This window comes from Sturnira hondurensis, unplaced genomic scaffold, assembly GCF_014824575.4.
Source record: "Sturnira hondurensis isolate 20B ecotype Veracruz unplaced genomic scaffold, ASM1482457v3 Scaffold0001721, whole genome shotgun sequence".
NCBI classification, from domain to species: Eukaryota; Metazoa; Chordata; class Mammalia; order Chiroptera; family Phyllostomidae; genus Sturnira; species Sturnira hondurensis.
The window spans coordinates 2,706,825-2,720,616 of record NW_028074352.1 but is presented as its reverse complement, the minus strand read 5'-3'; the positions used below and the strand labels follow the sequence as shown (position 1 = coordinate 2,720,616).

The 13,792-nt window shown below is 40.1% G+C and overlaps 1 protein-coding gene across 3 annotated transcripts in view; it reads left to right on the top strand.

Annotated features, from left to right (window-relative positions):
- CDS1 (CDP-diacylglycerol synthase 1) overlaps positions 1-12,444 on the top strand; it is a 69,452-nt gene extending 57,008 nt beyond the window's left edge. For all 3 annotated transcript variants that reach the window (XM_037030885.1, XM_037030881.1, XM_037030894.1), the window contains 3 exons: positions 3,343-3,462; positions 5,873-5,976; positions 9,673-12,444. In XM_037030885.1, the coding sequence (XP_036886780.1) occupies positions 3,343-3,462; positions 5,873-5,976; positions 9,673-9,802 (354 nt within the window). In that variant the 3' untranslated portion in view covers positions 9,803-12,444. The remainder of the gene's footprint in view (positions 1-3,342; positions 3,463-5,872; positions 5,977-9,672) is intronic.
- The last annotated feature ends 1,348 nt before the right edge of the window (positions 12,445-13,792 follow it).

Sequence of the window (13,792 nt, the reverse complement as noted above, 5' to 3'; positions counted from 1 at the left end):
GTTTTGCATGTAACTGGCAAGAATTGACTCAATTTAAAAATTAATTAAACTTCCAGCTAACAGGGAGGCATATTGTGCCTCCTTGCACAAGTAAAAGAAGGACAACAACAAATTTAAAAACAACAAACAACCAGAACTGACAGAAAATTGAACTCTATGGAAGTCTGACAACCAAGGAGTTAAAGAAGATACATTCATCCAGATTGGTAGAAGGGGCAGAGACAGGCAGTGGGGGCAGTGGGGAGAAGACTCTTGGCAAGGCTGCAGCTGGTGGACCCAGCCAGGTGGTGAATTGAGGACTGGGCGGTCCCACTTTCATGCACAGATAAACCAGGAGGAACAACTGGGGAGTGAGACAGACCGCACAACCCAGGGCTCCAACATGTGGAAATAAAGCCTCGAGCCTCTGATTCAAAACACCTGTGCTGGTTAAGATGGTAGTGGGAGAAACTCCCAGCCTCCCAGGTGAGTTCATGGGAGAGACCCACAGGATCCTATAATGTACACAAGCCCACCTACCCAGGAATAAGCACCAGAAGAGCCCAATTTGAATGTGCGTAGCAGGGGAAGTGACTGAAAACCAACAGAGAGCTGAGCAAGGGCCACTGTTCCCTCTTGGACCCCTTCCACACATGCAGCATCACAACTCAGCAATGTGGATTGCCAAACCTTGGGAACACCTAAGGCTCTGCCCCTTACTACATAACAGGCAGGCTGAGACAAAAAAAATGGCCCAAATGAAAGAACAGATCAAAGCTCCAGAACAAATATGACTAAGTGATGAAGAGACAGCTAACCTATTAGATCCACAGTTCAAAACACTGGTAATCAGGATGCTCACAGAATTGGTTGAATATGGTCACAAATTAGATGAAAAAATGAAGGCTATGCTAAGTGAAATAAATGAAAATGTACAGGGACCCCCCCAGTGAAGGGAGAGAAACCAGGACTCAAATCAACAGGTTAAGACCAGAAAGGAAGACAGAAACATTCAACCAGAACAGAATGAAGAAAGAAGAATTAAAAAAATGAGAGGCTGAGGAACCTCCAGGGCATCTTTAAATGTTCCATAGATGTGCCAGAAGGAGAAAAGGAAAAGCAAGAAAGTGAAAACTTATTTGAAAACACAATGAAGAAAAACTTCCCCAATCTGGGGAAGGAAATACACTTCCGAGAAGTCCAGGAAGCTCAGAGAGTACCAAAGAAGTTGGATCCAAGGAGGAACACACCAAGGCACATCGTAATTACGTTAGCCGAGATTAAAATGAAGGAGAGAATCCTAGAAGCAGCAAGAGAAAAGGAGACAGTTACCTACAAAGGAGTTCCCATAAGACTGTCAGCTGATTTCTCAAAAGAGACCTTGCAGGCAAGAAGGGTCTGGAAAGAAGTATTTGAAGTGATGAAAGGCAAGGACCTACATCCAAGATTACTCTTTCCAGCAAAGCTCTCATTTAGAATGGAAGGGCAGATAAAGTGCTTCCCAGGTAAGGTCAAGTTAAAGGAGTTCATCATCACCAAGCCCTTATTATGTGAAAGGTTAAAGGGACTTATCTAAGAAAAAGAAGATAAAATATATGAATGGTCAAATGATAACAAACTCACAGTTATTAACAACCGTACCTAAAACAAAACCAAAAACAAACTAAGCAAACAGCTAGAATAGGAACAGAATCACAGAAATGGAGATATCATGGAGGGTTATCAGTGGGGGAGTAGATGGGGAGAGAGAAGGAAAAGGTACAGAGAATAAGTAGCATAGATGGTAGAAAACAGACAGGAGGAGGGTAAGAATAATATGGGAAATGTAGAAGCCAAAGACCTTATATATATATGACTCATGGACATGAACTAAAGGAAGGGAACGTGGGCGGGAAGGGATGCACGAGGTGGAGGGGAATAAAGGGGGGAAATGGGGCAACTGTAATGACATAATCAATAAAATGTATCTTTTAAAAATTAATTAAAATTCACCAGCTTGAAAAGTCCTTGATTTTCTTTTTTAGGGGACCTTTACTAGTACAGAAAGCTACTGCTTCTTAAAATCAGTTTTCCAGGTAAAGGGATTAAACAAAACAAACAAGACAAAAAAAACCCAGAACTCATAAATGCACAGGACAGTGTGGTGATTACAGGAGGGAAAGTGAGTGGAGAGGTAGAAGAGGGTAAAGGGTGGACAAATGGTGATGGAAGGATACTTGACTTGGGGTGGTGAACACACAGTACAGTGCATAGATGATGTATTATAGAACTGTATACCTGAAACCTATATAACATTTTTAATCAATGTCACCCAATAAATTCAATTAAAAAATCATTTGCCCTTCCAAAAGCACACTGCTGCCATTTAAAGGCAACCTTGAGGTCTCTCACTAAGGATGGCAACATGCTGACCTGCAGAGCCCTGCCAAGGGCTGCCGTCAAGACTGGAGGGCGCTTACTGAGAATGAGGAAGCAGATGACTGTGTCTACACATGAGTACATGTGTGTATCTGAAACATCTTAAGTCCATAACTTTTGAGGTTAACCAAAAAATTCTTCCCTCCTGCAGTACTCAATACATGGATTCCAAGAATTTTCTTTCAATGTCCAAACCATCTGCTATCTGCTATAAAACTTGATAATGCCAGTCTTTGATTAGGTTTGGAAACAGGTCCAAAGATTGGTGTTCTTAATAATGGTTATAAAACCACACCTGCTGTCCACTGTCTACACTTTCTAGTTTCAGTTTATTGAAAGTGGAGCAAGTACCAAGAATTTAGAAAATGATTGCAGAATTCTGTTTTTATGATCTCCACAAGTCTTTTATAATTGTCTTGTGGTTGCACATTTTGGTGCTTTTAAAAGCAACTAATTTTCCAACTTATTTTCATGTGTTTCCACAGCACTTAGTATTACGAGAAAGACACCAACTTTCCCCTCACTTTGTAGTATAAAATTAAAGTGAAATAAAATACAAAATGTAGTGTATTATATAATTACAAAAACAAAGTGCTGCTGGTAAAACAACCAATTCCAAAATCGACTCAACTGATTCTTGTTAAGTCTACGACTCAAGTGCTGTAGAAATTTCTGGGTCAACTGTAAAGTAGCTGGTTGGCTGCAGGCTTTTCGTGTGCCGGGTGCTGTGAGCATGCAGGGGAACCCAGCGTGCTGGCTGAGGGAGAGTGACTGAGAGCTCCTACTGCGTTTTTCTCCCATGATCCTGCAAAGTTGTGAAAGTAAGGAAAATGTGGTGAATGCTCCGATGGATTGTTCATATCATGGTTTCTAGTGTGGGCGGTGTAGTCAAGCAAATCTTAATGCAGTTAGCCCCACGGCCTCCCCTCTTTTGTTCCCCTTTAGGAAACAGTGAGCTTGTACCCCTTCCAGATCCATAGCATCGCTTTTTCAACATTTGCGTCTTTGATTGGTCCATTTGGAGGCTTCTTTGCCAGCGGATTCAAAAGAGCTTTCAAAATCAAGGTATATTCTTTGTTACATCATTAAAGAATATAATTAGATAATGTAACATAGTTAGAATTTGGTTCTCTATTGGTCTCACACATTAAGCCTCTGGGCAAAAACCATTAGTTTCAGCCTGACAGAAACGCTTCCTGGTTGATTTGAGTGTATTCTTTCTTGTTAGGTTTTGGTCAAGCCATGTCATGGCAACCTCTTTTATAGAAATAGCAACATGACATGTGTTACTGATGTTGGCACAGGCACACAGTCTTGGTCCTTCAGTGCTTATCCAAGAATCCAGCCAGGAATTGTCTGAAGATTAGTGTCCTGCCAGTCTCACTTCAAGGGACAGACAGGGGAACCTTTGACTATGTAGTCTTCCATCCTCCTAGATCAGGGGCCAGCAAGCTTTTTTTTTTTTTTGTAAAATCACATTTATTAATCATATCTTAACTACTCACCTCTGAGCTCTGCCATTGTTGCATGAAAGCCTGGCAGACAATATGTCAATGAGCAAGCATATTATTTACTTTGTAAATGGTTAATAAAACTTTATTTACAAAAACAGGCAGCAGACTGAACTTCATCTGTAGGACATAGTTTGCTGATCCCTGTCCCAGATACTTAAAATTACCCCTGTATTCACCCTGGCTGGTGGGGCTGTGTGGCTTGAGTGCTGGCCTGTGAACTGAAAAGTCGCTGTTTTTATTCCTGGTCAGGGCACATGCCTATGTTGTTGGGCCAGGTCCCCAGTTGAGGGTGTGCAAGAGGCAACTGATCCACGTTTCTCTCATACATCATTGATGTTTCTCTCCCTTTGTTTCTCCTTCCCTTCCTCTCTCTCTAGAAATGAATAAAATTTTTTAAAAATTTGCCCTGGCTGGCATAGCTCAGTGGATTGAGCACGGGCCTGTGAAGTAAAGGGATGCCGGTTCGATTCCCAGTCAGGGCACATGCCTGGGTTGCAGGCCAGGTCCCCAGTAAGGGACACATGACAGGCAACCACACATTGATGTTTCTCGCCCACTCTTTCTCCTTCCCCTCTTTCTAAAAATACACAAAATCTTTTTAGAAAATTAGCCTTACCCCTATGTTGTAAGTTAGATTCTCATAAAATGACATATTTACCCTATTATCTCAGCTTTCCTCATGAGGCTTTTCTAAGTTAAGATTTGGTGTTGTGCCATTAGAAGTTAGAGAAGGCAGGCCTCCCTGAGGTGGCATTTGAGCAGGGATCTGAAAAAAGGAGGAGAATGAGTCCTGCAGAGAATTTTAAGGAAGAGCATTCCAGTGAGTGCAAAGGCACAGAGGAACTAAGTTGCATGTTGAAAAGAGTAAGAACAGTGGGGCTGATCAGACTGTAGAGGTTGGTGGGGCCAGATCATGTAGGGCCCCAGAAGCCAGGGAAATAAGTGAGCTCCTTGAGGACTTGAAATGGGTCAGATAGTATATAAAGTGAGATGCAAAGGTGTATAAGATGATGTCCCTGTTCTCAAGATGCTCACCACCCACAAGGGCAGTTAAGACTCATCCACAAAGAACCACAGTCACAGCCATGCTGGCTGACGTCCCATAAGGGCTGCACACAGCAGAGGGGAACTGAGTTACCCTGGCTCTCTGTGCTTTGGTTAGTAGAGAAAAGGAGGAAGAAAATGTTTTGGCAAAAATTAGCCAAATATTTTCTCAAAAATTGTTTTAAAGAAAGAAGTGTTATATTTGGAATGGTATTTTCTTTAATGGTCTCCGGTCCAAGGTTTCCTGTTGAATAGTGAGACTTTTTTTGCATGTCTGCAATGAAGGTATACTTGCTATGACATTTTAGATATTTTCAGGTTGTCTGAGTAAACTGGGAGAGAGAATCAGTCACAGCCATTTCCCGGGCACTGAGAAATGTGCCTATATGTGTACAATCAATTTGCAAAGGCTTATTAACCATTCCCTCAGTTTAACGCACTAATGTGTCCTGAATGGATTATCTATTTTGGTTTTCTTTTTACTTCAACACTTAAAAAAAGAAGAAACATTTATCATAGTAGTAAAATATTTATGTCAGAGTCAGAACTCTTAGGATAAATACAGGTTAGAACTAGAGGTACATCTGTCAACAGCACTGAAATAGCTCCCCAAAGAGTTTCTGCTTAAACAGAAAAATAAGCCATAAAACTATTAGGTTAGTGATAGCTTATAGCTCTTTTGATTTAGAAAAAAAGTTCTATTAATTTAAAAAGTGCCACATTTAATTAACATTTAATTAGTGTTATTTGAATGTTTGTGGTTAATTCAGTAATTATTCTACTGTGGGCCTGTATTCACAAGATGTGGTTTTAATTTGTTAGACATGTTCTAAGAAGTTTAGAGACATTTTCAGCTAACAATTTTATAGCAATTGATTTTTTTGAAAATTTGCTAATCTGTTGGCTTGTCTTTAAAGGATTTTGCAAACACCATCCCTGGGCATGGCGGGATAATGGACAGATTTGATTGTCAGTATTTGATGGCAACGTTTGTGCATGTCTACATCACAAGTTTTATAAGGTACTTTTAGATTAAAGAAACGTTTTCATACTTGGTTTCTTGAATCTCTCATTCCTATATATGCTGAGTAATGTTCGAGGCATGAATATAGCTAAGAGGAAAACAAACCAAGTCCCTGCCCTCAGAGCTTACATTCTTATTGGAGAGTTGGAGAGAGAAAGGGCAGAAGTGGACAATAAACAAATATATATAGCTTGTTATGTGGTTACAAGTGCCACCAAGAAAAATAAAACCAGCCAGGAGATTACAGCTGTGTGGGTGGAGTTGGGTAGTGGAGGGGTATTGCTATTTCCTATAGGGTGGTTTCTTCTTGTTTTTAAAACTTAATATTTTAGGTCTGCCCTGAAATGCCCCTTTGGGGTGTGAAAGCTAACCATATGTTCACTGCATTTTCTGTGTTTTCTACTGGTGCCTAAGAAGCCATGGATTTCCTTCATAGACTCATTTGGAATGAAACCCATATTTATATATCCCTAAATACACATTTTAAATACATACCCTTAACAGCATGAGAATTTTTATATTAAAACTTCTTATTTTCCCTGAGTAGTGTTTTTAGGGGTTTATATTTTTTTGAGTAGTTGTTAGTTTATCTATTTCATTAATCTTTTCAAAGAGTCAAATTGTGGCATTGTGAACTTTATCATGTATTTTTCATTTCACTGATGTCTATTCTCATCTTTCATTCCTTATCTTTCTTTGGGTTCAGTTTGCTGTTCCTTCTCAAGATTCTAGAAATAAAGCTTACATAATTGATTTTCAGCCTTCTTGTCTAATATATTCACCTACAATTATAAATTTCCTCTAAAGTACTGCTTCATTCTCATCCTAGATGTTGTATTTGTATTTTCATTATTCCATTACAAATGTTTTCTGATTTCCAGTATTATATCTTCTTTGACATTTGGATTATTTAGAAGTGTATTGATTCACTTCCAAACATATGGAGATTTTTCTCATTCTCCTTCCTTTGTTGGGTTTTGCCTTAATTCCATTATGGTCAGAAAACATACTCTACTATTTCAGTATTTAACATTAGTTGAGGCTTGCTTTATACATCAGTATATTGTCTATTCAGGAACTTGTTCTGTGCACACAGGAAACGAATGTGCATTCTGCATTTCTGATTGGCTCGTCATATGTGTCAGTTGGGTGAAGTTTAGCAAAATGTTTGCTGATCTTATGTTTTTTTCTGTCCTCTTATTCTCTCAGTTTCAAAGAGAAAGATTTGTCAAAAACTCTCCCACAATAATTGTAAATTTACCTATTTCTACTTTCAATTGTTTTTCCTTTACGTATTTTGAGTTTGTATTGAATATTATACACATTTAGGCCTGTCATATCTCCCTGTTGAATCACTCTGAATGTCATTATAAGATGTCCACCTTTATAAACTACTTGCTTAAAACTATTTTGTTGGCTATTAGAGTAGCTACATCAGCCTCTTTTGGTCAGTGTTTGCATCTATTTCTTTGTCCATCATTTAATTTTTTTAGCATCCTTTTATTCTTATATTGAAAGTATGTTTTTCTTTTCTAACAAGCATACAGCTGGATTTTGTTTGTTTTTTTATAACGCAGTTGACAGTCCTTGTCTTTTTCTTTGGAGTATTCGGTCTATTTCTGCTATGTATTAACTGATACATTTGAGTATTAGTTGTTAGTGGTTAAGCCCGCAGGATTCTGTTTTCAGCAGATGTCAGCTTTGAGGGCATTAACTTATACCCCTCCCTGCCCCTCCCTTCCTCTCCTCTCCTCTCCTTGAACCTTCGTTTCTCCCAGGAGAGAGAAGTCATGCTGAGCCATGTTGTGTGCCATTTGAAAGCAAATACTTAGACTATTAGAAATACAGTGCTAGCGCCAGGATGCAGCCAGCTGGGAGCACCTGCTGACAATTTTGCATTTAGCTGAACTTGCTAGAAAAGCCTTCCTTTTCTCTGTGGGCCTTTACTCGGGGTTTATCTTATGAAGTTGCTGGATCTTTTGAAGAAATATTAGACAAGCTGTGTCCTGACTTGAGAAGACTGGGGCCGTGAAAGACACACGGCTGCCGTTTCCTGGCATCTGCGGGAAGGTGGCCCCTGGGAAGGCTGTGTCCGAGTACTGTGCGATTTTTGAAATCCAGTATTCTCCTTGTGAGAACATGATGTAGCAAGCATTTCTTTTTTGCCAGGTCATCTACTTCTCATGATTCCATTTGAACCGAACGGTTATTACAAGTCATAAATTTAATTACCCCTGTAAATGCCTTTCTCTGTACCATTCTGCAAATGTCACTTATGTCTTTTTCCCATTGGATTTCACAAGCTGCACTTCACAAAAAAGTGAACCATACTCTTCTATTCAAGTGGACTGTAGAAATGTCAAAGGATAATACACATACACTGAAATCTGAATTAGGTTCATTCTGAATTTGACAAAATAGCACTTCAGAAGATCACACAAGTGATCTCCAATTTACAAATGGAGACCCCAGGGGGTGTCGCAGCAGGGAAAGGTGACAGGGTAGGAGTCCTGCTCTGGCCTTTTCCAACAAAGAGTGCACCAGCGAAGGGTGGAAAGACAAGGGTTGGAGCAGCAGTACTGGAGGAGCTCACACAGAGGGAGCCCTCGAGGACAGGGCCCTGTGCTGGCTGCAGAGAGTGCATCACTTCGCTGGCCTTGGACATTTCTGTTCAGCGTGGGCGCATATCCTCCCCACCGGGACTACTGGGGGCAATGGGTGAAGAAAGCAGGGCTCTCCTCCTCCTTTCAGTTAGAGCAGAGCCACTGTTCTTTTGTTGCTTGTAGTGGAGTTGACCTAAGTCTCTCTNGCAGCAGTACTGGAGGAGCTCACACAGAGGGAGCCCTCGAGGACAGGGCCCTGTGCTGGCTGCAGAGGGCATCACTTCGCTGGCCTTGGACATTTCTGTTCAGCCTGGGCGCATATCCTCCCCACCGGGACTACTGGGGGCAATGGGTGAAGAAAGCAGGGCTCTCCTCCTCCTTTCAGTTAGAGCAGAGCCACTGTTCTTTTGTTGCTTGTAGTGGAGTTGACCTAAGTCTCTCTGAACAAAGGCTGCGGCGCCTGCTGGCAATGCCAGGTAGGAATTCAGGGCTAGGCTCAGAATCCATGTGTCCTGCCTCTTGAACCTTCATAGTTCCCTGGGGTATTTCTTCAACAAAATACCTTCCAGTTCTGAAATTTCTTTAAAGCTAACAAGTGAAAGAATAATTTCATAGCCCCCTCCCCTGGCCACCAGAAATTTCACTTCTTTCCTTACAGGAGTTTTTGTGTCTTGGTTAATCTCAGGATTCGGTATCCATCCCCACCTCTAATTTGCAGGTTGCCCTTTTGAGGCTCTTTTTGAGCTCAGATCTGCACCCCCTGTACTGCCTAACATTGTTCCTGGGTTTGTGTTTGTGCATTCTTTCCTTATCTAGACTGTGTGCCTCTGAATGGAGAATCATTTGGATTTACCTTCCTGCTATTGACACTGTCATTGGTTATTAAAGTGAGCTCTGTTATTAAATAAATAAACAAACAAACAAATAAATAAATAAATAAAAGCGAGCTCTGGATCAAGCAAGAGCTGTTTCAGTTCTGTAAAGATTGATTCTCTAGAACTTCAATGCAGGATTTACTTTAAATTGTGGGTATGTGCTTTCTTTGTCTCTTTTAAAGTAGAATGAACTTTCTTTTTTGCTTTGTTATCAGGGGCCCAAATCCCAGCAAAGTGCTACAGCAGTTGTTGGTGCTTCAACCAGAACAACAGTTGAATATATATAAAACCCTGAAGACTCACCTCATTGAGAAAGGAATCCTGCAGCCCACCTTGAAGGCATAACTGGATCCAGAGAGGGAAAGGCTGAATCAACAATAAAGAATTCTACAGAAAAGCTCTGACTGATGAAATTTTGTAAATGTATGGAAAAAGGTTGAAAATGCAATAGATTGAAGACTTACAGATATGAATGTTTCTTCTCTGAAATTACTGTGACTACTGAACAAGTTTCTACTTGATCTAAGTTATGAAATACATAGCAAATCATCACCAAAATATCCTGTACTTTTTCTAAAGTGTATTTTCTGATGTGAACTTCCTTTCCCTCACTTGCCATTTTCATAATTCAAAAGACTTATTTTAAAGAGTCAAATACTATAAAATAAGTAAATTGAAGAGGTCTTAAGAGTGCTTCTGGTAATGTGCCCTTTGCACAAATATTTACTTTTGCACTTGAAGCTGCTCTCAACTTTAGCAGAATGTTTTACGTAAGGCACAATAGGAAGCTAGTTCTCCTCTTTTGGTTTGAAGTATTTTCTGAAGGGCTGAGTTGTATCCAAAAAAAGGAAAAAAGTCCACTTTTCAAAGTAAGTAATCATTTGCTGGAGGAAAACTTTCCACCTTCAGGTAGATTCAAAATTCAAGAGAGATAAGCTGAAATTTCTAACTTTATTGGCTGGCATCTAACTCTACTCCTGATAAAGTTATTTGCAAATGTAATATCGCAAAAACTTTTCAAGGGGAACAAAGGAGAACTCTGCTATGAAGAACATAATGTATGCATCCTCCACAGATTACCAACGGAGGACGGTAGCTCAGGTGACACCATAAGACAAATGACATGTGGCACAGGCTACCTCTTGGTCAAGTTCTCCGCTTTTCCTTGTGAACTGGTTTCTGTAAGTTTTGTAGCCATGAGCACAAGAGATCAATGTATAGGGGAGTAAGTAGGGGTGTAGCTGAGGCAGAGAGGAGGGTGCTCAGCTTACTGAGTGATGCATCTCTGGATAAGGCTCTGCATGTTGGTGTCCTGGTTGCTTCCCTCCCAGTTTCCTAGGCAGCCCATGGGACACTCACCTGGCAAGAAGGGAGACCCTCCTGGAGACCCAGCCTCAGACGCAGTCCATGGTAGCAGCTAATCTCTGACCCTTTCCTCTTTCTCATCATGTTGTAAAACCTGAGGACATCAGCTGATGATATTTTTCTTCCAAGAATGAAAATCAAGCAGGAAGTGATGCCCACCAAGAACAAAAGCACACAAATGCCAAACCTTGCTCTGATGGACTGGACACTGTAGTGGGATGAGGACAAGTTTCTTAGCAGTGAATGTAAATAAGCTAATGTTGCTGTGTGCTCTTCATAATCGTACTTACTATGTTGAAGAGTCAGCAATAACCCTTTGAAAATTGCCTATTGTTCTTTAGCTAAATGTTCAGAGGAGAAATAGATATATTTTAAAGAATGTTTTATTAATGAAAAGAGTAAATATTTTTGTTTAAATCAGAAACAAATTTTAATTATTTTATATTTCTGTCTTACTACTATACCTGCAATCAAAGATTGTAGCTATGCCTGGGTTCCACCGTATTCCTGGGTTGTAACTATAACTAGCAGCTTCATCCTGTGCACTACATGGTTATAGTAGAGAGTCAAACTCAGTACCAAGTCTGTTTTCTTGGTTTGGCATGCGTTCAGTCAGTTCATCACAGCTGGATGTATTTAGTGAGCGTTATTTCACACTATTCCATAAAAACCTAGAATTCGCATCAGAAATGTTATTATAAGAAGAAATGATCGCTTTTAAAATCACGCTACCTACAAGTTAATTTTCAGCACTTCTCATTATTTGCCTCATAAAAGCTCCACATGTTGATTATAAAAGAATTTAGCATACCAAAGTTTAAAAGTAAAATGGAATTTTTGTAATAGTAGCTCATGTTGAAAACTTGGTGATTTGCACAGTAAGAACTCCTTGGAGATACACAGTTTCCTTGCATTTTCTTTAGAGTAATTGGTGACACACTGCAATGCAGAATTATCAGAGACCTTCAACACATGTATTATAAAATCAATGTTAAAATAAGCTAGAAATATTTGGGGTCACAGTAATATATTTCCTCAGATATTCTTTTAGAGTTGGGTGTACATTATTCTATATGTAAAAAAGTAAATTCTTTTAACAGAGCTCTAAAGTAACTTTTTAGTGTACTTTTATAACATGTATATTAAAATAGAACATATTTTATCAAAAGATAGCCATAAAACCCTGACTTAGATCCTTTTTATATTTGCACTGTGAAGAGGGCTTGAATTCTAGTATAGCAACATGGTGACAGAAAAATGAAAGACTAGGAACTTCCTTCAGAGTAATGACTAGTTCCAAATTTGCTATTTTCAAAGGGACTGTGCTGGTACTAATTGCTTACCTTTTTAGTCTGTGGATGGAAATATTTCCTCAGTGTTTTTCCTTTTGTGGTGGTGTGTATACATTTACTCTCTGCAAAAAAAAAGACCACACCTACCCACCTTTTTTTTTCAATTTACTTTGGTTTGAACGAAGATAGTATCACCTCATTCAGTGAAAAATAAAAAGTCGAAACAATGTACATATATTGTATATGGACAGGAGATAGCTTATGATATGTGTCAATCAGTTCTTGAATCTTTTACTGAAACATAGGAAAATAAACAAGTAAATCACGTTTTGACTTCGTTGTGCCATTTTCTCATTGGAGAAGAAACTTTCAAGTGTTTACAAAACGATGATGGATAAATGTAAGTATTGTATATTTTCAATCACCAGCACCTACAGTGACATCTTCAGAGATAAGGATAACTATGTTCTGGTGAGGACTGAACATGTGTGTTTGTCAAGAGGTGATGTCCTTTTAATAGAGTAAGTACTGATTTTTTGAAGATAAGAATTTTTTTAATTACATTTTATTGCTTATGCTATTACAGTTGTCCAATTTTTCCCCCTTGGCTCCCCTCCACCCAGCACCCCCCACTCCCTCAGGCCATCCCCACACCATCAGTCATGTCCTTGGGTCGTGTGTATAAGTTCTTTCACTACTCCATTTCCTAGGCTGTACTTTACATCCCTGTGGCTATTCTGTAAAGAGTAAGTACTGAATTTCTATGTCATTTGCCACAGTTTATACATGTTTACTTTTGTGACTCTGGTCCAGTCCCCACTAGATCAGTGCAGTCCCCACGAGAGCATTTAAGTTGTGTGGATGCTGAATGGCACCTGTTGTGATAGACCATTGCTTTCTCAGTGTCTGGCTGAATGCCAGCACTCCCTAGGCCCTCAGGCTTTGGAACAAACGAATGGGTTTGGAGTCTGAAGACTGAAGTGTGCACATTCCCACTGTGTCTCTTGGATGGCCCTTCCCTGCCCAACCCATTTTTTTAAACAAAGCTTTGAGATTGGCTTCATTACTCCTATTGCTGGGGTCACTTTAAGGGTTAAGTAAAAAGTTATGAGTGGGCCTTGATTTGCATCCAGCCTAGAGGAACTGATTAGTAATCTTGAGTTTCCTTTCTTGCTCTCTGCTCCTATTTTTGCCTATCTGCTGTGGGAAGTGGCAGTTTGGTAAAACCAAACAGAAAGGTTGTCAACAGAGGGGATGTAACAAGGTATAGCCAGGACCCCCAGAGAGGTCTAGAACTTGGAGTATCCTGGAAATATTAAAAATATAGGACGTCCTCACCCCCACATATCTGAACCAGGGGATGGGACACAGGGAGCAGGGCCATTGAGAGTTGTTCTGCATATCAACAGTTATCCACCTTCATACCAGATATGCAGAAATGGTGATTGTACATATCTAAAACAGTTGGCTAGCCTCATAGGTATGTTAAGTAGATGTAGCCATGCTTTGAGCCTAGGAGATGGGAGTGACTTCAACCCATGATGTAACTGGGAGGCAGCTCCCCCTGGTTACAGAGCCTGCATAAGAGCTTGGAGGTGGTTGGCTCCACACCACAGGGCCAGGCTTGCCCCGACTTACTGTGGCAGCCCAGAAAAGCTGGGAGAAATATGGGAGTGCT